This window comes from Ambystoma mexicanum, chromosome 6p (assembly GCF_040938575.1).
Source record: "Ambystoma mexicanum isolate Mex_15411 chromosome 6p, UKY_AmexF1_1, whole genome shotgun sequence".
Taxonomy (NCBI): Eukaryota; Metazoa; Chordata; class Amphibia; order Caudata; family Ambystomatidae; genus Ambystoma; species Ambystoma mexicanum.
This window is the reverse complement of record NC_090935.1, coordinates 1,524,846,919-1,524,869,522: the sequence shown is the minus strand read 5'-3', so window position 1 is coordinate 1,524,869,522 and position 22,604 is coordinate 1,524,846,919. Positions and strand designations below refer to the sequence as shown.

The 22,604-nt window shown below is 44.6% G+C and overlaps 1 protein-coding gene across 3 annotated transcripts in view; it reads left to right on the top strand.

Annotated features, from left to right (window-relative positions):
- The window catches only part of TRMO (tRNA methyltransferase O), a 324,135-nt gene that overhangs the window by 174,009 nt on the left and 127,522 nt on the right, over window positions 1–22,604 (top strand). For all 3 annotated transcript variants that reach the window (XM_069626387.1, XM_069626386.1, XM_069626388.1), the window contains one exon: window positions 20,906–21,063. In XM_069626387.1, the coding sequence (XP_069482488.1) occupies window positions 20,906–21,063 (158 nt within the window). The remainder of the gene's footprint in view (window positions 1–20,905; window positions 21,064–22,604) is intronic.

The window sequence follows — 22,604 nt, the reverse complement described above, 5'->3', positions numbered from 1 at the left end:
ATTACTTCCTTTTGTCAGGATGATTTCTATGGTAATCTGTATCTATGCTTTGTGGACTTCTCTAAAGCATTCGACACACTATCTTGCATGCGGTTGTGGACTAAACTTGCTAATTGGGGTAAAGATCATACACTCTTGTATTTTCTTATCTCCTTATACACCAACGCTAATGTATCAGTACGAGTTAATCAAGGTGGAGATATTTCGGAGGATATACCTACTAACACAGGCTTAAAACAGGGCTCTGCCCTGGCTCCATTGTTATATAATTTATATGTAGCCGATATGGGCCTTTCAATCAAATCTGCACATAACTTTCCTCCTCGAATTGGTAATATTCCAGTGTCTTGGATAGGTTATGCAGATGACACCATATTGCTAGATAGAACACTAATAGGCCTTCAGAGGTCCTCAGATGCAATTGCTGCCTATGCTGATGCAAACCACCTCTGCGTCAACAGTATTAAAACTAAAATATTAATATTCAGCAAGAAAAAGAAGGCAAAACAGAATTACAATTGGTGTTATAAAGATTCAAACACCTTCACCAAGGAGCTCAATACAAACTTAAGAGCTACTATAGAGTTGGAGCCCAACCCCTGATCATTTGTTGTTACTGGTGTATGGACTTTAGTAGGGACATCCTCATGAGTACCTACATTTTCGACAGACCCTTTTTTGGCACCTTGGACCTCTTCCCAAAGGGCTGACAATTCATTCAGCTCATAGGATGAGTCCATTCCAAAAGGATCTGTCGAAAATGTAGTTACTCTTGAGGATGCCCCTACTTAAGTCCATACACCAGTGACAACAAATGATCAGGGGTTGGGCTCCAACTCTATAGTAGCTCTTAATTTTGTATTGAGTTCCTTGGTGAAGGTGTTCAAAAGTATTAAAGCAGAGGTCCAGCAACATTCTGGAATTCTTCTTGACGTCACAAAAGAGTTAGAAGTAAGCAAATCGTCAATGGTCACCTTAAAAACGGCGGTCAGTGAATCTAAGCTTGAAACATCTTCATTGCTGTCCACTCTGCTGCAGTCTCAATCAGGAAGAATTGACTCTCTGACCAATCAGTTGTCCGCTCTCCAAGGGGAGATGGAGAGCCGGAACAAGAAACCGGAAGAAGCAATTAAGTTGACTACTCAGCAAAGGTGCTCCACCTGTAATCTTGGCTTGGTTCCAATCATTCCAACGTCTGAGGCAGAAGACACACTGCTCTGTACTTCCATGATGGAAGAATGCATCTGGCTAGCTCAGCTAGCAGAGGGTGAATTATCCTCGGGCCATGAAGTTGAAAGCGTAATAATGGTGGAACCTCATTTTAACAATAAAGCTCTGAAGAAAAAGTCCAAGAAATCTAATGGAAAAACAAAGAAACGAAGGAAAAGGAAAAAAAAAAACATAAAGCTGCTATTGATGCTCCCAAGGAAATAGCTCAAGAAAATATTGATCCCTTGAAACAAAGAAATTGCGGTGCCAAAACGAATCATCCTATTAAAGGCTTGAAAGGAAACAATTCAGCACCCTCCAACAAGGGATATATTAAAGGCTTTAAGCCATCTGGGAGGAAAAATCTAAATATTTTGGCAGCTTCAGAAGACTCAATACCTGATTCTAGTGTGAAATCGCCTCTAAAAAAGAGAGCCTCAGTGGGAAGTCAAACGGACACTCTGGAGCCTCCAAGAAAAATTGCCCTGATTTTCCTTAAAATGAAAAAACAAGAAAAGTTAATCTAGGCGAAAGTGAAAATTGCCCCTATTTTTCTTAAAGCATCGCTCACCGCAAAAGTTTTGCCTTCATCCCAGGGGCCTTATGCTTTACCCCAAACTGTGGGCCTGGTTGTGAATCAGCTACCTCAGAGGACCTCTTCACTGATCTGCTACCCAAGGTCAAAGCAAAGGGGGGGGGTTTCAATGGGGGGGGAAATCAGGTTACCCTCCCTCAAACACTTTCGGCAACTAATATGGCCAGTAACCAACTTGTTAACAAAGGTCCTCTGGCTAATCATTCAGGGCTTACAATCTTTCTTTCAAACTTATCAAAGTCTCTGAATGATCTACAGCTGGTAAATCGTTCGAGAGTTTTGAAGGGAATGAGTACCATACCTGCCCTGAGGTGTATGTCTGCTGTGGATATCAAGCAATTGAGCTTTCCTTATTATCCAGATGTTAATACTGCCGAACTGCAAATGAATTCCAAATTGGCTTTTGAAATAACGCTGGGCGCGGAACCAGACTGGTCAACGAGAGGTTTTCTTGTTTCAACGACGGCACCGGAGATGGCTACGTCAAAAGCTGTTCAGGGGCCTTTGAATGAGCTCTCTATTTGGCCGAATTATGAAAATTTTACTTTGGCAGGTTCTAAAATCTGGGAATGTGTCCCAGAAATCATCTCCCAAATTCTTTCTAAACTAGGATTACCCAAGCAGAAACTCTAATAACGGATGTTGTGAGATGTTTATTATGGAATATGAGAGGCAGTGGTTCTTTTTTGGCTGATGGTAAAAAACATTATATTGTCCAGAATTTCCATCTTATTGCTTTTCAGGAGACTTTATGCTCAGATATTCTGAATGTAGAGGGGATTTCTTCCTATCAGCAAAAGGCCATCAAAGGGCCCAAGGGACGTTTGTCTGGTGGTTTGGTTGTCCTATGTAGAAATGTGATTTTTACTGCATCTAGCCTTCTCCCTAATGAGGTAAATGGTATTTTGGTTGTTGGAATGGAAAAAAGAGATGAGGAGTCGACTTCCAATTGGATTTTGTTTAACCTATAGTGGAATCCGATGTCCTCCCAGCTGGCTGACTTTTTGGGAACTTTGTCGGACCTTCTGGTAGATTTTTCTTTTCAATTTCCTGACGAATGATATTATTGTAATGGGTGATTTCAATTCCCAATGTGTTGACAGGCAAATTGATACCCTATCAGTTAAAAAAACAAAACTCTAATGGTCATGCTTAGTGCAATTTTATGTCATCTAGGGACTTGTTTATGATGAATGGCAATAAGAAGGGTGATATTCCGAGTAGACATACTTGGCAATGAGACTCTACATTTTCCACCATTGATTACATCTTTCTTTGTAAACCAAATTTTGATGCCTGCTCTGAATTTCGGATCACGGAGGGCAACTCTGATGACCACAATATTTTCGAAGTAAATATTACACTACCGCAAAAAATGCAGGGGTACGTCTTCTCTGAAGTCCTGACGGTAAATAATGCAGGTAACCGTGCGGTTAAGTTTGAGAGAGGTGGTCGTATTCTTACAGACCAATTGCAGACAACGTATAATGACCTCTCTCTTGCACAATTGGGGATGGCTTGTCAACCCTTAAGGTTTTGTGATTTCCTCTGGGATTTAAACTCCCCTTTACCTGGACAGATTAGTTGTACGAGGCCCCACAAATATTCCTTTGACATTAAAACTTACCAAAGGAAAAACTTATTAGGTGGCAAAAACGCTTCTTAAAAAAAATATAGGGGATCCCAATCTCTTGGAGTCTGAATTAAAAGCATTAAATAACTCCCAAAGAAATTGGCTACGACCCCAGAAATCTATGAGAGAACAAAGCAAACGGAAGGAAATGTTAAAAGTGCTCTCTGTGCAAAAAATTCCAGAAACCTTTGGTCGATTGTGGGGCCGCTGAGGGGTCCAATTTTGATCAGCAAGAAACGATCATACAGGAGTCTACCTGGATTAAACATTTCTCTGGTCTCTATGGTTCACTAGGATCCCAGGCTCCAAAGTCAGTTCGATTTACTGAGTGGTCCCTAAATTACACCAGTGAGGACATTGAAACTTTAATAAAAGTTTAATAAAAAGATCTTCCTCCTCAAGGGCCGCTGGGCCTAATGGCTTGAGCAATGCGGTCCTAAATTTGAACCCTATACTGTGGTCAAACGTGCTAAAGATCCTAGCCTTTACTGGCCTTTCTCGACCCATTACATACAACTTGTTTAAGAAGAAGTAATGACCACCCGTGTGGCATGAATGTCATAGTATTTACGACTAGCCCTGATTTGAGAAAGGCCGGTAAGGGCCGAAACACTTGTTATCATTAGAGGGCAAACCTGGAGATTTGAAAATAAAAAAGCTTTCAATCTAATGGGCGCAATGTCCTGGAGTTTCTTACAATCCTTTGCAATTTTGTACTACGGTTTATGACAGGTTTTCTTGGCTTACCGTCAATCCAGTGACCTACGACGATTTGGATTCTAAACATGTGGAATTAGGGGTTTCCTGTTCTCATTCCACATTGGATTCATATACCTATAGGAGCACCAATATTTGAGGCTTAATTGTGAACCACGAGTCGCAGAACAGACCAACTGTACCAATAAGCCTGGCTTCAACTTAAGACCTAAAGATCCTGTTTGACAATGTTTGACAATGTTATACTCACAAAACACCCTCCTGACTCATGGAGAAGATCCATTGTTATTCCCATTTATAAAAAGGGAGATAGATTCATTCCCTCAAATTATCGACCTATTTCCATTCTAGATGCCGATGGGAAAATCTTCTCTGGTATCATACTGGCGGAATTAGAGAAATGGGCAGAAACCAAAGGTATCATCTCGAATCAGCAGACTGGTTTTAGGAGGGGTCTCTCCACCTCTTTGAACACACTAATTTTGGGCTGTTTGTGTTCCCATTCCCTTGAAATGGGTGGCTCTCCTATGTTTGGAGCCTGGGTTGACCTCTCGCAGCCTTTTGATTCCATTAATAGAAATAGACTATGGACAAAATGAAAGCTGTGGTGTATCCCGGACTCGTTTCTTTCTGTCTTGGTGGAATTACATAAAGGATCCTTGTTAAAGAGTCTGGTTGTCTAAACAGGGGGTCTTGTCCCAATCTATTCGGATAGAGATGGGCGTGCCAAGGCTGCCTTTTAGCACCTCTTCTGTTTATTCTCTATCTATCATACTTAGTGTAATGATTGGGGATTTCTGCCTTGGCGGCTCCTAGATTTGGTAATTGGAAGATTCATTGGTAAGCCTATGCTGACGAGAGTGTTGTCTTCGATCAGACGCAAGTCGGACTGCAGCGGTTACTTAATGCATTGATGGAGTACGCAAAAGTTAATTAATTAAAAATCAATCCCGGAAAATCAAAGATTGTCTTCAAACAACCATTAAGGAAGATAAAACCCTTTGTCTGGCAGTTAGACAACTCTATAATTCCTCCTACTAAGGAGGTGTTTTATCTGCGCTCTAAAATCATTGCTTTTCCTACTAGGCGTGATCTTCTCTCTGCAATAGACCTAAAGCTAGTCAATTTGGTCTCCAAGATGAAGAAAATCCGCTTACAGTACTGTAAATTCTCACTCATGCCGCTCATAACATTTTATGTTGGGAAAGTGGTTCCAGTTCTCACATTTGGTATGGAATGTAATCTGCTGGCTTATCATGTTGATTGGGACAAGATTGAAAGTAACATTTGGAAGAAGTCCCTGGGTCTCCCAGATTGTGTCCCGATCTCCTGTCTAAGATTTGAGCTTGGTCTTATCTCCTTGAAAAATTGGTTGGAGTGGAAATGGATTTCTTGTTACAGATTGATTTTGGTCCCCCCCAAATCATCACTTTATGAGGTAGTAGCTGTCGCCATGATGAAATCTTCTAATCTCCTATTAAATACCTTGAGGTCTAGATGTGTTGAACTTCTTATCCTTTCTGACTCAGATGCTGATACACTTATTCATAATCCTTCAAAAATAAAGAAAACGCTTACATCGGATGAACTGGATAAAAACTACAGGCAAAATGAGGAGTGCTTAACTCTCTTCATCCCCCTCGTTAATTGATAAACCGAGGTCTCTCTTGCCGCAATATCTAAAGAAATCCTCAGATGTGAGAACACGGATGGATTTCCTAAGACTAAGACTTAATTTACTGCCTACCCTGGAAATCCTCCATATTCGTTTTGGTGATCTCTATCCCACCAACTTATGTAATAAGTGCAGTGCTAATGTAATCCGGTCAATTCATCATCTTTTGACTGAGTGTGCTGGGACTTGGCACATGGGAGTATCTAGATTCAAACGTTTTGTGTATGACTCTAACTCTCTTCTTTCAGTCATGTTCTGTGACAGATTAATGTCTGGTAATGAAGTGTTTCTTATGTTTGAGGGTGGTTGTAGTTTTAAAAGAGCTTAACTTGTTAGGTAATGGGGGATTTTCGAATGGTTTACCATGAACTTGAGGACTCTTGTTTTATTTTTATTAACCCATTGATTTTCTTTTGATTTTTCTCTTACTGTTTTTCTATGTTAAACCTATGTACCGTTTGTGATTTCATTTTATACTGTGTAAAAAGTCATTTTTTTTGGCTAGTGCACAATAAATAAAAAATAAAAAAATAAAAAGTTATAAAGATTCCTCTCTGGAAGTGGTGGACAAATATACAATATGTAGGAGTCCCCATTTGCAATGGTCCCACCTCACAATTCTATGGTGATTTTATTCAAACCAAAATAATGAAGAAATGGCTAATACTTAGGAGGTTTGTGCGAATCAAAGGTGGCAATAATTTAGAGGGTTTGGTTGGGGTATATTGTAAGAGCATGCAACCTGGGATAATGTACGACTCTGCCATCTAGCCTGAACCAATGATGATGTGGGTGGATAGATTTGAAGCCAACATTTTGAGATCCATACTGGGTGTGCCATCTTCGGTACCAGTAGAGGCACTGAGATGCGAATTTGGGGTGCCATCCATCTGCTCTCTATGGTTATAACTGCACTGTAAGCTTCTTCCTTGCTATCTATGTGTCCCCCATATCGGCAAATAATATATTTAGCTACTTAGTCTGATTATAATATGGGTATGGTACCAACAGATTTCTTATCCATTCAAGGATGACAGCAATGGAACATTTTCATAACATGGACATTGAGGTGAAGGATTTGATTATCGCCCCCAATGCCCACATTGTTTTAAAATAGAAGAATAATAACTATGATTTTATAGCGAATATTTCTTATCTCACTAGAAAGACAAATTATAGTGGTTTTAGTGCACAAGGTTTTCGTTGTGATCATCTTCCCACATACCCAACAAAGCTACTGTTGTTAAAAATCTGCAGATTTATTATATATTTGCACTTTAATATACTCCCCAGCAGGGAACACACAGGGCGATGGACCAAATTGCCACGAAATGAAAGAACTTGTAGACCATGTAAAGACCAAATTGAGACTTCTCGTCATCTCCTCACCCAATGTCATGTTTTAATGTCCCACTATATTAAGAGCTATAGCCGCTGGGTATACAACTCTTGCTTCATAAAGGAAGAACATTTTTGGAGCGCAATAAAGTAAAAAAAAAAAAATTAAAAAAAAGATGTCTGTGCTACTCCTTGGCTTGTTGCCTCATATCCTCCCAGCCTTCATAACTAAGGGCTGAGACCAGAGGTGTGTGTGTGTGTGACCGAACACCACAGTATCTGCTTTTTCACAGGGTTAGGAGATTATGTTGCGAGCACTGATAGCTGAGCTTTTGTGACTCTGTGCGCCGGATATCTTCCCGTGATTGTAGAAGAGGCAGGATTCATATTGTGACAGCCGGCAATTGCAAGTAGCAGCCCAAGAGGCAAACATCGGCAGGGTTGAGCAAAAGGATTGCCCGAGATCATGTGGTTGTGTGGTAGTGGCCAGTGACCAGCTGCTTATTGTACAGATGTGACTTGCAGTTGATAAAAGCACTTTCCCAGCATCAGAGGTTGCCCTTCCTTAGAAACACTCCACCCGGCTTAAAAACTTGGGGCCTCATTACACGGACAGCGGTAACCATGGCGCTATTAGTGCCATGGTTGCCGCCGTTATTTTACCGAGTCCGCCTTGGTGAATGGGGGAATTACTGCCCCATTCCAAGGTTGGCGGGGCGGTAATTCCCCATTCACCAAGGCCCTTACCCATTCCCATTTGATCCCCCATAGGGCTCAATGGGAATGGGGGAAGGAGCAAATAACGGTACCGCTATTAGCGGTACCGTTATTTGCCCTGAAGTCCCTCAGCGGGTCCCTTCCTTAACGTGTGGTCTGGCCACACGTTAAGGACAGGACTAGCGGAGGAGCGCCAACAGATTCATACATTGACGGACCTAGCTGAAGAAAACACCTGTAACGCTCACCTGATTCCCGCAGAGGCGCCGGTCTTGACTGGGTGAATGCCGTATCTTCAAAGGTGATGTGTAACACACGGTTGGCTCTTTGGGCTGGACCTCTGTGCACTGTATGTCTGACTCGAAGAGTAAGATGTCTGCAGATAGAAAATATGGGATTAATGAACTGGGGTTATTGGGTGCCTCTCTCCTCTTCCCTTTCTCTTCTCCTGTAGAACCCCAAAGGTTAACGCCCTCACCTTAGGTAAGTGAACGCCGAGCTCTCCATCTGCCTCGGGGCAGGGTGCCGTAACCAGTTTCTTCACTGGATAAGGGTGCAGGCCTCTTGACCTCAGAGGACTGCTGTCCGTCGTTAACTGCACGAACGGTAAGTTCTGGGCACTTCAAATGTCTTAAAAGTCTTTTGTAATGCTATCTCTTGTTTTTCAGGGTTCCGGCGATGGCGGATGGCGGGCTGATGAGAGTTGAGGATCGAACCCGCGTGAGGAATAGAAGCGCCTGGAAGCACGTAAGTAAGCGCTTGTAGCCTGCTTCACGATGCGCACTAACTGTCCCTTTTATCTTGCAGGTACAAGTTCGGAGCTTTAGAGAAGCTGAAGGGTGCTGGAATACCCACTGGATTCGGCGTGGGAAGGAGTAATGGCACGTGAGTAATAAAGTTGCCCAATGTCTTTAAACGCACCTTCTTTTGTCTTTCAGATGCGGGATGCAGCGCCGAAGGCCTCCGGAGCGTGCGAAGAGCTGGTAAGCTTTTGTCTTTCAGATGCCGGAATGCAGCGCGAGGCGTTGGTGACAGCCGATGGACCAGGTAAGAGAAGCGCTGCCACTGAAGACCGTAGTGCTAACCTGTTCTTTCTTTGTCTTTACAGGTGCTGCTGAAGACTAGATTCCAGGATGGTAAGCCTTTGTTCCCTTAGGCCCAGGATCAGAAGCAGAAGACACGATGAGCGTTCTGCTGCAGAGAATGCAGAATAACGCAAAGCAAGATTCATCCATCGGGTGTGGTTTAAATAGCCTCCTGTAGTGCTTAGGTGTCTCCTTCCACAGCCACGCCTAGGTAAGAAAAGAGTTCCTGCTTTCCAGAAGAGTTCCAGTGTTCTGAACCTAGGGAGTGGCTCCTGCCCCACCCAACAGGAAAAGTAGTCCCAAACAGAAGAGGATCAGGGGTTCAACTGGCAGGTAAGTAAGCAGCATGGTCTGCTGCAGGTAAGTCCACCCAAGCATTATGAGCCCAGCGCTTCCAGCGCTGGGACTGGGCATCTTTATGAGCCTGGTGCCACTGGCGCCATGACAGGGTCCAAAAGGTCCCAATTGGGACTGGCTGGCACTCGGAACCGGGGTTATGGGTCTGCTTCCAAGGGAATCGGGCAAGTCCTGATCTTTTGGAAGCAGAGATCATGACAGCACCCCCCCTCAAGGCCCCTCCCAAACCGGGCTTCTCCGGGGGTTTGGGCTTGTTAGGAAATGTTCGATGAAATCTTTTGATTAGGCGAGGCGCGTGGACATATTCTGCAGGTTCCCAGGATCTTTCTTGGGGACCGTAGCCTTTCCAGTCAATCAGGTAAAATAGTTTAGATTTGGAGATCTTGGAATCCAGGATGCTTTTGACTTCAAACTCGAGTTCTCCATCAACTAGAATAGGTTTTGGAGATGTAGTTAGTCGGGTTTGAGGTTGCACGGGTTTTAATAGAGAGACGTGGAAGACCGGATGTATCTTCATGTGAGGGGGCAAGTCCAACTTGACCGCTACTGGATTTACTATGGTAGTGATGGAATAGGGACCAAGGTATCTTGGGTTGAATGTGCGTGGTCCTTTTAGAGGTAGATATTTGGTGGATAACCAGACTTGATCTCCTACTTGATATTGGGGGGCTTCCTTCCGATGTTGGTCTGCTCCTTTCTTGTATTGTTCTTTAGCCCTTTGAAGGTGAGAAACGGCTTCCTTAAAGGCTTGGGTGATTGTAGAATGCAGGTGGTCTACTGCTGGTGTTCCAAGATCTTGGAGTGGATCCAACTCCGAGGTTCGAGGGTGACTACCGTATAAAAGAAAAAACGGGGTCTTCCCAGTTCCCGAGTGGACAGAGTTATTGTAGGCATATTCGGCTATCCAAAGGATATCTTTCCAAGTTTTTTCAGTTTGTTGTAGCATGCAGCGCAAATACTGTTCCAGAGTTTGATTGGTCCTCTCGGTTTGAACGTCGGTTTGAGGGTGGTGGCTGGTCGAAAGTCTCACATCAATTTGAGCCGACCGACAGCAACTTCGCCAAAAATAAGAAATAAATTGACTACCTCGATCCAAAATTAGAACTGAAGGAAAACCGTGCAGTCGGACGATGTTTTCGAGAAATTCTCGGGCCAGAGTTGTTGCTGTTGGTAAGCCTTTGAGTGGAATGAAATGCGCCATCTTGGAGAATAGGTCCACGATTACTAGGATCGTATTGTATCCGGAGCATGGAGGTAGATCGGTGATGAAGTCCATAGAAAGCGTATGCCAAGGGCGAGGCGGGATGTCAATAGGGCGTAAGAGGCCGGCTGGTTTTTCCTTTTGACTCTTGTTTTGGGCGCATACTCCACAGGACATTATAAAGTCTCTGATATCTTTTTTCCAAGACGGCCACCAGAAGTAGCGCTTGATCTTTTCCGAGGTCTTGGTCATACCGGGATGTCCTTCCATTAAAGAATCGTGATAACAAGAGATTACCTTTTTCTGTAAATCTGTGCTGGGCAGGTATAACCGTTCTTGGAAATATAATAGGTTGTCCTTCACCGTAAAGTCCTTTCCCTGCAGATGCCAATTCTGTATGTCTGCTGGAGTTACCAGTAGCCTGGCTTTATCCTTAACTTCCTCTATGGATTGTGTGGCGATTACACCTAGAATTCTTTGTTCGGGAATGATAGGTACAGGTTTAGGATTGATCAAATGTTCTTCCACTCCCATCCGAGAAAGGGCATCAGCTTTACCGTTTTTTGTACCAGGTCGATAGGTAATTATGAAGTCAAACTCGGCAAAGAATAGTGCCCAACGGAGTTGCCTAGAGGATTGAGCTTTTGCGGTTTTCAAATATTGCAGGTTTCGGTGATCTGTAATCACAGTAACGGTGTGTCGGGCCCCCAGAAGATAATGCCTCCAAGCCTTAAAGGCGGACTTGATAGCTAGAAGTTCCTTATCAGTAATAGTGTAATTGATTTCAGGAGGCGAGAATTTGCGGGACCAAAATGCCACGGGATGCAACTGATTGGTTACTGGGTCCTTTTGTGATAGAACTGCCCCCATGGCAAGGCTCGAAGCATCAGTTTCAACGATGTAGGGGAGTTCTGGGCGAGGATGTTTTAAGATCGGTGCAGAGATAAATCTAGTCTTCAAATTCTGGAAAGCTTGTTCCGCCTCGGTAGACCATTCAAAACGTTTGTTTTTCTTTAACAAGACGGTGATGGGCTGGACTATTCGAGAGAATTCGGGGATAAACCTGCGGTAAAAGTTAGCGAAGCCTAACATGCTTTGAACACCTTTTACGGAGGATGGCGATGGCCATTTGAGAATTGCATCGACCTTCTTTGAATCCATACGCACTCCGCTAGGTGATAATATGAATCCCAAGAATTCAACTTCAGTCACGTTGAAAACACATTTTTCCAACTTAGCGAAAAGTTTGTGTTGACGCAATCTCTCGAGGACCATTTTCACGTGTTTCCGATGTTCAATTTCCGATGAAGAATAAACGAGGATGTCGTCAATGTAAACAACAACACACACATCTATGAGCTCTCTGAGGACATCGTTCATAAAATATTGAAAGGCGGCCGGGGCATTGCAAAGTCCGAAGGGCATGACCTGATATTCAAATAGCCCATACTTGGTGCGGAAGGCCGTCTTCCATTCATCGCCCTCTTTTACTCGTACCAAGTGGTAGGCTCCTCTAAGATCCAGCTTTGTATATATGCATGCTTTTCTGAGTTGGTCCAGGAGTTCAGGGATCAAAGGTAACGGATATCTATTCTTAACGGTGATCTGGTTCAGGGCGCGATAATCTATACAAGTTCTAAGGTCCCCTTCTTTTTTTGGAACGAAGAACAAAGCTGAGGAAGCAGGGGACTTGGAAGGACGAATAAACCCATTCGCTAGGTATTGATCCAGGTATTGTCGGAGGTGAAGATTCTCAGGCTCGGTGAGGGCATAAATTCTACTACAAGGAGGAGTAGATCCAGGTATCAGGTCTATCTGGCGGTCATAAGACCTATGAGGAGGTAGAGAGTTAGCCTGATCCTTCCGGAAAACATCTTGGAATTCTAGGTATTCAGGAGGTAACTGGGGAGCCTCCGAGGAAATTGCTGCCAGTGCAACACCAGGTCGAGGGTGACAAGTAGAGACACATTCTGGAAACTGAACCGTTCTTGCTCGCCAATCGATCTGAGGATTGTGCTTCTCTAACCAAGGAATTCCTAGAATAATCTGGAACTGAGGGGCCTTGATCACATTGAACACGATCTTCTCATGGTGTCCATCTTGATTTACTAGCGTCACTTCTTGGGTGGTATGCGTTACTGGTCCGGAGGCTATCTCCTTACCATCCACCGTAGTAATGACATCCTTTACAGCCTTTGGACAAAGAGTCAGATTCATCCTCAAAACCATTTCATGATCCACATAATTGCCGATGGCACCACTGTCGACGTAAGCTTCAATCGCATGTAATCGATCCGGATGTTCAGGGCTAATGAGGACCATAGGTATCACGAAATGCGAGGTCACAGAACTGGTTTTAACGCTCGGCAAGAGGACCTCTATTCTTGTCGGGCGAGGTCGTTTCCCTGCTCAGAGTTTGTGACCCCGGTAACTGCAGCTCCTACTGCCTTCTTGGCTGGTTTCACCGGACAATCTCGAAGAAAGTGCCCCGAGTTTCCGCAATAGAGGCATAATTGCAGCTTTTTTCTCCTTTCCCGCTCCTTTTGTGTTAGTGGTCCTTTCAGGCCCCCTATTTGCATGGGTTCCCCGGAGTCTACTCCTTTGGTAGGAGTTGGTGGTTTGGAAAATACTCGAGCATCAAACTTGGAACGATCGGCCTTCCTGTTCTGCAGTCTGTGGTCAATTTGAACGACTAAGTCAATATAGTCCGAACAGTCTTGCTGGGGATTCACTACTTGGGCTAACACATCTTTGAGCTCTCCACGTAGACCTCTATAAAACAGCGTAATCCTTTTGTCCGCAGGCCATCGAGTTTCCACTATCAGTCTGTTGAAAGACGCAATATAAGCCAAAAGGTCTTGATTACCCTGTCGCAATGAAAGGAGCTCATTGTCCAAGGCCTGCCCCTGTGAATGTCTTGCAAACAGTTTTTCCATACTGAGCTGAAAAGCTTGAAAATCATGGAGAACCGGATCGTCTTGATTAACTAGAGGGATCGACCAGTCTGCCGCATTGCCACTAAGGTACGAAAGCACGAAAGCTACCTTAGCTTGATCAGTTGGAAAGGCTGCTGGCCGGCATAAGAAGTGCAACCGGCACTGATTAATAAATACTGCAAACCTCTTTGGGTCACCAGAAAATCGTTCGGGCGGAGCCAGAGGTACATTCCCAGGTAGGTTGATCTGCACTGGGTTCGTAGAGGATGTTGAAGGAAGATTTGCCCCTGATGCGGGTAACGGAGTTTGTCCGGCTTGTGACTGTAGCAATTGTCTAGCGAGATCGTCTGTTCGCTCCTTGGAAATAATCAGTTCCCTTCTTAGAGCATTCGTTTCCTGACGGGCTGCATGCACTTCTGCTCTTAGTTCCCTAAGTAACTGGGCTAGCTGGTCGGTATCCGAGGTTTCCATAGCGCCTGGGTGGGAGTTTTGCTGTAGGCTTTGCGTTCTGTAACGCTCACCTGATTCCCGCAGAGGCGCCGGTCTTGACTGGGTGAATGCCGTATCTTCAAAGGTGATGTGTAACACACGGTTGGCTCTTTGGGCTGGACCTCTGTGCACTGTATGTCTGACTCGAAGAGTAAGATGTCTGCAGATAGAAAATATGGGATTAATGAACTGGGGTTATTGGGTGCCTCTCTCCTCTTCCCTTTCTCTTCTCCTGTAGAACCCCAAAGGTTAACGCCCTCACCTTAGGTAAGTGAACGCCGAGCTCTCCATCTGCCTCGGGGCAGGGTGCCGTAACCAGTTTCTTCACTGGATAAGGGTGCAGGCCTCTTGACCTCAGAGGGCTGCTGTCTGTCGTTAACTGCATGAACGGTAAGTTCTGGGCACTTCAAATGTCTTAAAAGTCTTTTGTAATGCTATCTCTTGTTTTGCAGGGTTCCGGCGATGGCGGATGGCGGGCTGATGAGAGTTGAGGATCGAACCCGCGTGAGGAATAGAAGCGCCTGGAAGCACGTAAGTAAGCGCTTGTAGCCTGCTTCACGATGCGCACTAACTGTCCCTTTTATCTTGCAGGTACAAGTTCGGAGCTTTAGAGAAGCTGAAGGGTGCTGGAATACCCACTGGATTCGGCGTGGGAAGGAGTAATGGCACGTGAGTAATAAAGTTGCCCAATGTCTTTAAACGCACCTTCTTTTGTCTTTCAGATGCGGGATGCAGCGCCGAAGGCCTCCGGAGCGTGCGAAGAGCTGGTAAGCTTTTGTCGTTCAGATGCCGGAATGTAGTGTGAAGACCTCCGGAGCATGCGAAGAGTAGGTAAGCCTTTGTCTTTCAGATGCCGGAATGCAGCGCGAGGTGTTGGTGACAGCCGATGGACCAGGTAAGAGATGCGCTGCCACTGAAGACCGTAGTGCTAACCTGTTCTTTCTTTGTCTTTACAGGTGCTGCTGAAGACTGGATTCCAGGATGGTAAGCCTTTGTTCCCTTAGGCCCAGGATCAGAAGCAGAAGACACGATGAGCGTTCTGCTGCAGAGAATGCAGAATAACGCAAAGCAAGATTCATCCATCGGGTGTGGTTCAAATAGCCTCCTGTAGTGCTTAGGTGTCTCTTTCCACAGCCACGCCTAGGTAAGAAAAGAGTTCCTGCTTTCCAGAAGAGTTCCAGTGTTCTGAACCTAGGGAGTGGCTCCTGCCCCACCCAACAGGAAAAGTAGTCCCAAACAGAAGAGGATCAGGGGTTCAACTGGCAGGTAAGTAAGCAGCATGGTCTGCTGCAGGTAAGTCCACCCAAGCATTATGAGCCCGGTGCTTCCAGCGCTGGGACTGGGCATCTTTATGAGCCTGGTGCCACTGGCGCCAGGACAGGGTCCAAAAGGTCCCAATTGGGACTGGCTGGCACTCGGAACCGGGGTTATGGGTCTGCTTCCAAGGGAGTCGGGCAAGTCCTGATCTTTTGGAAGCAGAGATCATGACGACCACCGACTTCGTGACATTTTTATCTGCGACTGACCAGCAACGGATACACTCTCCCAAGGGATTCATTACAGGGAACCCAACAATCTGATTGAACCTACAGCTCGGGCACTCTTTCGAGCCCCACTACTCTAACTAAGACGTACAACGAGAAGCTCATTATTAGAGATCTTTCATGCCGGGATTTATTCCACTGAACCGACACGCCAGCCACTGAAAAAATCAGAGGAGACCCAAGGCCCCTTTGCCTTATACACCCCCACTTTTCTATGAGACCACGCGGATTTGGCGATCGTCTCTTGTCCTGAAGAAGGTTGAATATAATACACAAAGGGAATTCATTGCCCACGTTAAGAACTCAACCGAAACATGTCGACAAACAGTTTTTCTATCCTCTGAATGTTGACAGATGGACACATTGTAAATCAATCAAGTGTTGAACTAAGAAATGCCTTAACTGCTATTGTTATTGTGATATGAAAAAAATATCATTTTTCTATCGTTTGTGAATGTGATGAATGCATGAAGAAGTTCTGAATGAAGTTTGTTTGGAGGGATGTGTTTGTTCTAAGTTCAAAGAGCCATTTTATATGAATATATTTGTCATTGTGTAATTTGATATATGGATTGTTGCAAAATAAATAGCTAACGATTACAAATTGAAAGAGTAATCAGTTGTTATCTGTGGTCTGGATGGTCTAATTTTCATTAGCTTTATTGTTTTGCCTGATAGACCACAGACTTAAAAGCAGGCGCCCCTTATATTTTGTTTACTACTACAACAGCCTCTTCCTCAATCTTCCTTTATCCTCCCTTCGCCCCTTCATCTAATACAGAATAGGACTGCAAGACATATCCTTGGCCTCAAGACCAGGGACCGCATCTCTCCAGCCCAAATTTCTCTCCACTGGCTCTCGGTTGCTGCTAGGATCAAATTCAAGACACTCTGGCATCATCCACAAGGCTCTCAGAGACCTGCAACCCTGCTACATCCAACTCTCTCTCCCTAAATACCGCCTTGCTAGAGCCCTTCAGTCTGCTAGCTCCAACTCTGTACAGATCAGACACTTCTCTAAGCAGAGGGGGGTAGATCTGTCTGCTTTGCAGGAGCCTCCCTCTGGAATGGTCATCCTTCCCCTCTCAGGCTTGAACCTTGAACCGTATCTCCTTAAATTCTGGAAGCCCCTCAAGTCCCACCTTTTCTCCTCCTCCTTCCCCTTCCTCTGACTTTGCTCTTCCCTTCCCCTGCTAACACCTTCTTTCTGCCACAATGACTGGCTGTCTGGTTCCCTCTGAGCACTACAGGGTTCCTGCCCCCCATCTCCCTCCCAGCCCACCCCCTTCCTTGCACTTAGCATGTGGACCTTCACCCATGCAATCCCTGGCACTTGCCATCTGGCCTACCCTTAGCACTTGTACCTTTCCCCTTCACCCTTCCCAACCTAGCACTTTGCATATTGCGCAGACGGGCACTCCACCGCCCCCCTCGCGCTTCTTTTTCTGCACTTGCAGAATTTGAATGTCACAAGGCCTAGTAGGACAGTTATTGTGTCTTTCTCCTTTGTTTCCCTCCATTATTTTTGTTCTTGTCTTGTGGCGCCTTGTTGTATAGGCGCCTTACAAATAAAATAAAATAAAAAATAAAAAGATTCACAAGCAGGTCTCACCAGAACCGGATTTTACTGTTAACCAAGCTAAGTCTCACCATGACCTTTGGGTGCTCAGTGTTTCTCTGGCCAGGTCTCTCCCTGGACCTCTGGCAGCCTTCTTCCCTTGGCCTTGGGTCAGGATCCAGATAGTCTATAGTTTGCCTAACAAAGACTCCACCTTCTGCCAAGTGCCAGTCTCCTTGCCCCTATAGAAACATGAAGCGGCTTTGCATTTGCCTCCTTGTCTTTGGCCTACTCTGGACTCAACTCTGACTACCACTGCTGTTCTTCTCTTTTCTTTGGGCTTTCCATGCCCTCTTTATATGAATAGTAGGTTTTCTTGCTGTGTCCGTGCCCTGCTGGTTGGGCTTTTGGATCGTTGTCTTCTGGTTCAGGATTGGTACACGTCTAACAGTTCCTTCTATCTCTTTAATTGAGCCTCTTTGTAGTGCTGAACTAAGTGATCTTCCTAACCTGGTAGTTCTGTGCCTTTTAAAGGCAGTCTACAGCATTACCACAATCTTGGAATTCCTCAGGTGAATGCTCATCCAGTTCTGGCTTTGCACATTCACAGGAAAGTGACAGTCAGTGTCCTGCTGCATCTCCTTCCAACAGTGTGGATAGCAAAGGAAAAAATCAGAAATCCTTCTGTGATATAGTTGCGCCAGGGATTGGAAGTAAGGGTTTAAGAATGTTACTGTCAACAATGTCACCAGAAATGTGGCTCACATATTTTAAGAAAGTATATGGTAATCCGAATCCTACTTCAGTACATAAAAGTAAAGATTATCAAAATGCTAATTAAAAAACTTAATTTAGTAATATATTCTTCGTGGAAGTAAAATCTGCTTTATATTCTAATAAAAAGGGAAAGCACCAGGGCCAGATGTGATCCCATTTGAGCTATATATGGACAAACCCACAATTTGGATCCCTTACATGACCCTTTTTTCAACTCAGTTGATACAACTGGAATAATCCCCACCAGCTGGCTATCTGCAGAAATAATCCTGATATTCAAAAAAGGGAATAGAGGTTCCCGAGAAAACTACCGTCTGATATATGTAATCGATAGCATGCCTAAAATGTACTGTAAATATTGAAACATAATATTGGGTTAAAGGGTTGGACATTTTGCCAGTATTAAAGGGGGGTTTCAGAGGTGAACTGGGTGCTATGGAACATTGTTTTCTCATCTGTGCACTGAAAGAGAAATGCTGTACCCATTTTGTATCTTGTTTTTATTTATTTTAAAGCCACATCTGACAGATATAGTGACCTTTTAAGGTTAGTTATAGGCAAATTGCAAGCTTCGATATCAATTGTCAAGGCGATTATAGCTAAGTTCAGATATGGAAATGGAGGTGAGTGCACCAAGGCCTTTGACATTGGTAAAGGGGTAACGCAGGGTTGAGTTTTGTCTTCACTAATATTCTCCTTGTACATAAATACCCTGGCAGACATGACCCAAAATTGTGAATGTGATGCACCAAGGCTAAATAATGAAAAGATTGGATTCCTCCTTCATGCAGATGACGAGGTGATCCTAATCACAATCTCCAATGGGAATAAAAATGCAACTTCAATGTTTGGAAATATTTGTGCGATAATTATGCAATGGAAATAAACATAGCAAAAATCAATGGTGTGTAACAAAAAGCTAATGTAAAAATGCATATTGAATATAAGGGGGAGGTTATCCAATAAGTCGAACACTGATTATTTAGGGATGCGGATAACACCTAATAAATTGTGGACAATGCAGATACAACACAGTCACTGTATTTTGAAACAGCTTCCTGCCCCCTTTTCCCACACAAACACTTTCTTGCACAGTAACAGACCATGGACTAACACCAGAGCCGTCTACCTGACGTGTCCCAACACACGGGTCTGGCAGCGTCAGGCAATTGACAGTAACCACACACACCTGACAGCCCTTTAACTCCCCCACAGGGATAAATGGCAGAGCACGAAAACACACTTCGAGCAAGGACAACTGCACTAGGAAGCAGCTAATCTAGGACAGCAGTTTAAATGGAGACAAAAGGCAACAAGACCTGAAAGGATGACAAGGAGGGAGAAGCCCTTGCCCTTTTCAACCCAGACCCGCGAAGCCTCCGAAAGTGAAAACATAAGACCGGATGTACGGCTGACGTGTGGAGTAGCAGATGTCAACGATGCATTGGGGCCTCCTGCATTGATACCTGAGGCAGGGGGGCACGCTGGCTACTGTGATACCATCCTTGACTCTAGAGGCAAAGACAATCCAACGGGTTCCTCACAGCCGGTGAGTCATAAAAAGCTGATAGCGGACCGAACTGTGCTGAGCCCAAGGTTACAAGTAGCAACATTGTGAATGTGAGGAACTGGTGAACAAAGCACTTGTGTGTTTGTGAACTTGAAGAGAAAGCCCAGTTAAGGTCCAGGTGAAGAGGGCCCCGGCGCCATGTGGGCGCTCATTCGAAAGACTCTGATCGGGACTTATTTTAAAACTACGAATACAAGAAGGCCCTAGGAGAGGGTGGCGTTAGGCGTCAGAGTGGTCCTACAAGGGTCACGCAAAATCCTTTGTACAATCGAAGGTCTCTGACCCATTGCTGAGAGAAAGCTAGGGGAACGGAAGCCCATCGCTTTCTGAGAACGGTTGTGAAATAAGGCAAGTGTGAACCCAACAGAGGGATGCCGAAAGAAAGCTAAGAGAAGCAGAGCCAACGCTTACTGATGAAATTGCGCAAATCATGAACTGTGTTAGAAATTCATGAACTATGTGAAAGATGGCTATGTGAACCCGACGGAGGGATGCCAAGGGGAAAGCTACGGAGAGTGAATCCTGCATTGAGATAAAGCAAAGTAAAGTGTATAGTTGGGAAACGTGAACCCGACAGATGGATGCCTACACATGGGGGGTGAAAAGTGATACACCCGGGAACATTGTGTCGACCTGGTTGAGGGTTTTCCACAGTGGTGTTTGTTTAAAAAGACATTGAGGCTCTTGAATGTTACGAGCTGTGTTTGAAAGGCTGTTGTGAAATCGACGGAGGGAGGCCCACATTCCAAGGAGGATCCGAGCTCGGTGGAGGGAGAGGCTAGTGCCGAAGAGCAATCGCCCAAGTTGCAATATCACCGAAGGAACTTTTGTTTATTTGGTTGTTTGTTGTTTTGAACCAGCAGGCCTTCTAAGGCAAGAGACTTTGAGGAAAGATTTAGCCCCTGAACGTGCTGGTATCGTTGAACTAGAATTGTAAACTCACGCTAGCGAGGCCCAGGAGTGTGCTGTGTTCAGAAGTCCCGCTTTGTCCGTTCCTAAAACATGGGGAAGGGAGACCCAGCCATACCATCCTGACTTACCATTTTGTGAACACTTCTTTTTTTCTGGTGAATATCATCCCACAATCTTTTTGTAACTTAGTGGTAAGGACTGGCAAAAGTATTTTTTAGTATACCCCCCTTTTTTATTTGACAAGACGCCACTAAGACTGCCTTATTAATTTTTGATGGTTATAGCTTGCTCCCATTTTAGATTTAGGTTTAGATTAGGCGTTTATTTCACTGATTATAAAGTTCAATAAACACCCTTGAACTGTGATCACTTGTGTCTGTCTTTACTGTTGCCACCATGAGTTCCTTACAGATGGCACCAGGTGTATAATCACCTATTTACAGGAATGGTTTGGTATTTCTAAATGTGTGTTTGTGGTCGGGGAGGGAGAGTGAGAATATTGAGACACATGGGACATCTTTAAACGATAGTCTGATGATATTTTGTTTAAACTATACAAACCAGTAAATGCTGTACTACCTCTTTCTTGCAGGGTTTTATTTGTTTTTCATCAAAATGGCCACATGAGCTGCAAAGCAAAAGTCCAGCCTCCAAGGCTAAATGGAGCCAAGACAGGGGTGTTCTCCACACGAAGTCCCCACCGCCCTAATGCCATTGGACTTACTCTTGCTAAACTTGAAAAAGTGGAAGGTAAGTCCAAACTGCTATTTCAGTGAACCTATGCTCACCGAAGTGATACATTTTACTACACTATTGTGCGTATTAAAAATGTATTTCAGTTCTTTAGATTTATGAGACCTCTGATTGTTAAACCGCATTGTTTATTGATACTTCCATGGTATATTACTTTTGCACTGATGCATAAAAAAGAGCACATTCATTTTTGGATGCTTTTTATGGCCTTCGGATTATGAAAAGAGGCAACAGTTTTTGTTCCAATTCCTGTCGTATAAAGATTTCTGAACAGGGGTCAAAATTGGTGGAAAGTGATTTTGTAATATGTTTGCTGCTTAACGTAATAAAAAATAGAAGAAAGTGATTGCATCAAATACAGTCCCTTCATTTACATTTGAGCATCGAACCAATTTGTATATGCATTGTTTCTTTTTAAGCAAAACAAAAATTATGAAAACTCTATTTGATCAATATGTTTGTCCCAATTCTACACTTTCTTGTCATACTGTCCTAGCTGAATTTGAAATGCATGTTATTTGCTCACTCCTTATCAAACAAGCAGAAACAATGGAACAGCCCCTTTTGCTACATTTATGCCCTATTGCAAATATCTTTTTGTGATTATAGATTGAAGCATTCCCCTTTACTCTTAACATAACAATGGTACTAAATACATTTGTTCCATAGCGCAGCGCACACTTGGGGACCTAGCCCTTGGAGTTATCTCCCCTTGAATGGTATGTTGTCCAAACATTAACAGGCTGATTCATGGAACTATTGTGCGCTGAAAATCGCAGAGCAAGCGTGCGAAAGCCGCGCACATCGATTCATGGAAGTCCGTGCGCGTGTAAATCCTGGGATGTGCGCTAAAATCGTGCATGGTGCACGCGGGCGCACACGTCATCAAACGCCGTGCGCTACGCGCACAGCAAAAGCGCACATGGCGCGACGCACACAACAAAAGTGGGCGGAATACGGGGCGTAACACGCGGAATGGGGAACAACGTGTGAAAATGTGGGCGTTACGGGGGAAGTACAGGAGGCAAATGCGCAGAACACCCACACGCGTGCCTACAACACGTATTCATGGAATCGAACAGGGGAAACGCGTGCGCCAAAAAAGACGCGCTAATCCGGAAACACGTACGCCAGCAGGAAGCAGGCGTATGTGGCCCCGCGCAGCATAAAAGTGCGCACAAACAACAAACAAGCTCAGACGCTACGATGAATATACCGTTCCTCGCAGCAGTGGTCGTGGGACACCGCAGGAGGAGGAGGATAGCCAGGCCCTGCATTTTTACACCCAGGACGAGCCTTTTTGGGATGCCTGATGACCAGGTGTATGGGAGGTACAGGTTTCCACCACACATAATACTCAACCTGGTGAGTGAGTGGGAGGATGACCTCACATCACCCACCCTGTGCTCCCAAGCACTGAGCCCTTGGAAAAAGGTGCTCCATGTACTGCACTTCTTGGCCACTGGTTCATTTCAGCGGACAAGTGCCATAGTGGGAGGGGGTCTCACAGGCCACACAGTCATGCTGCCTACACCAGG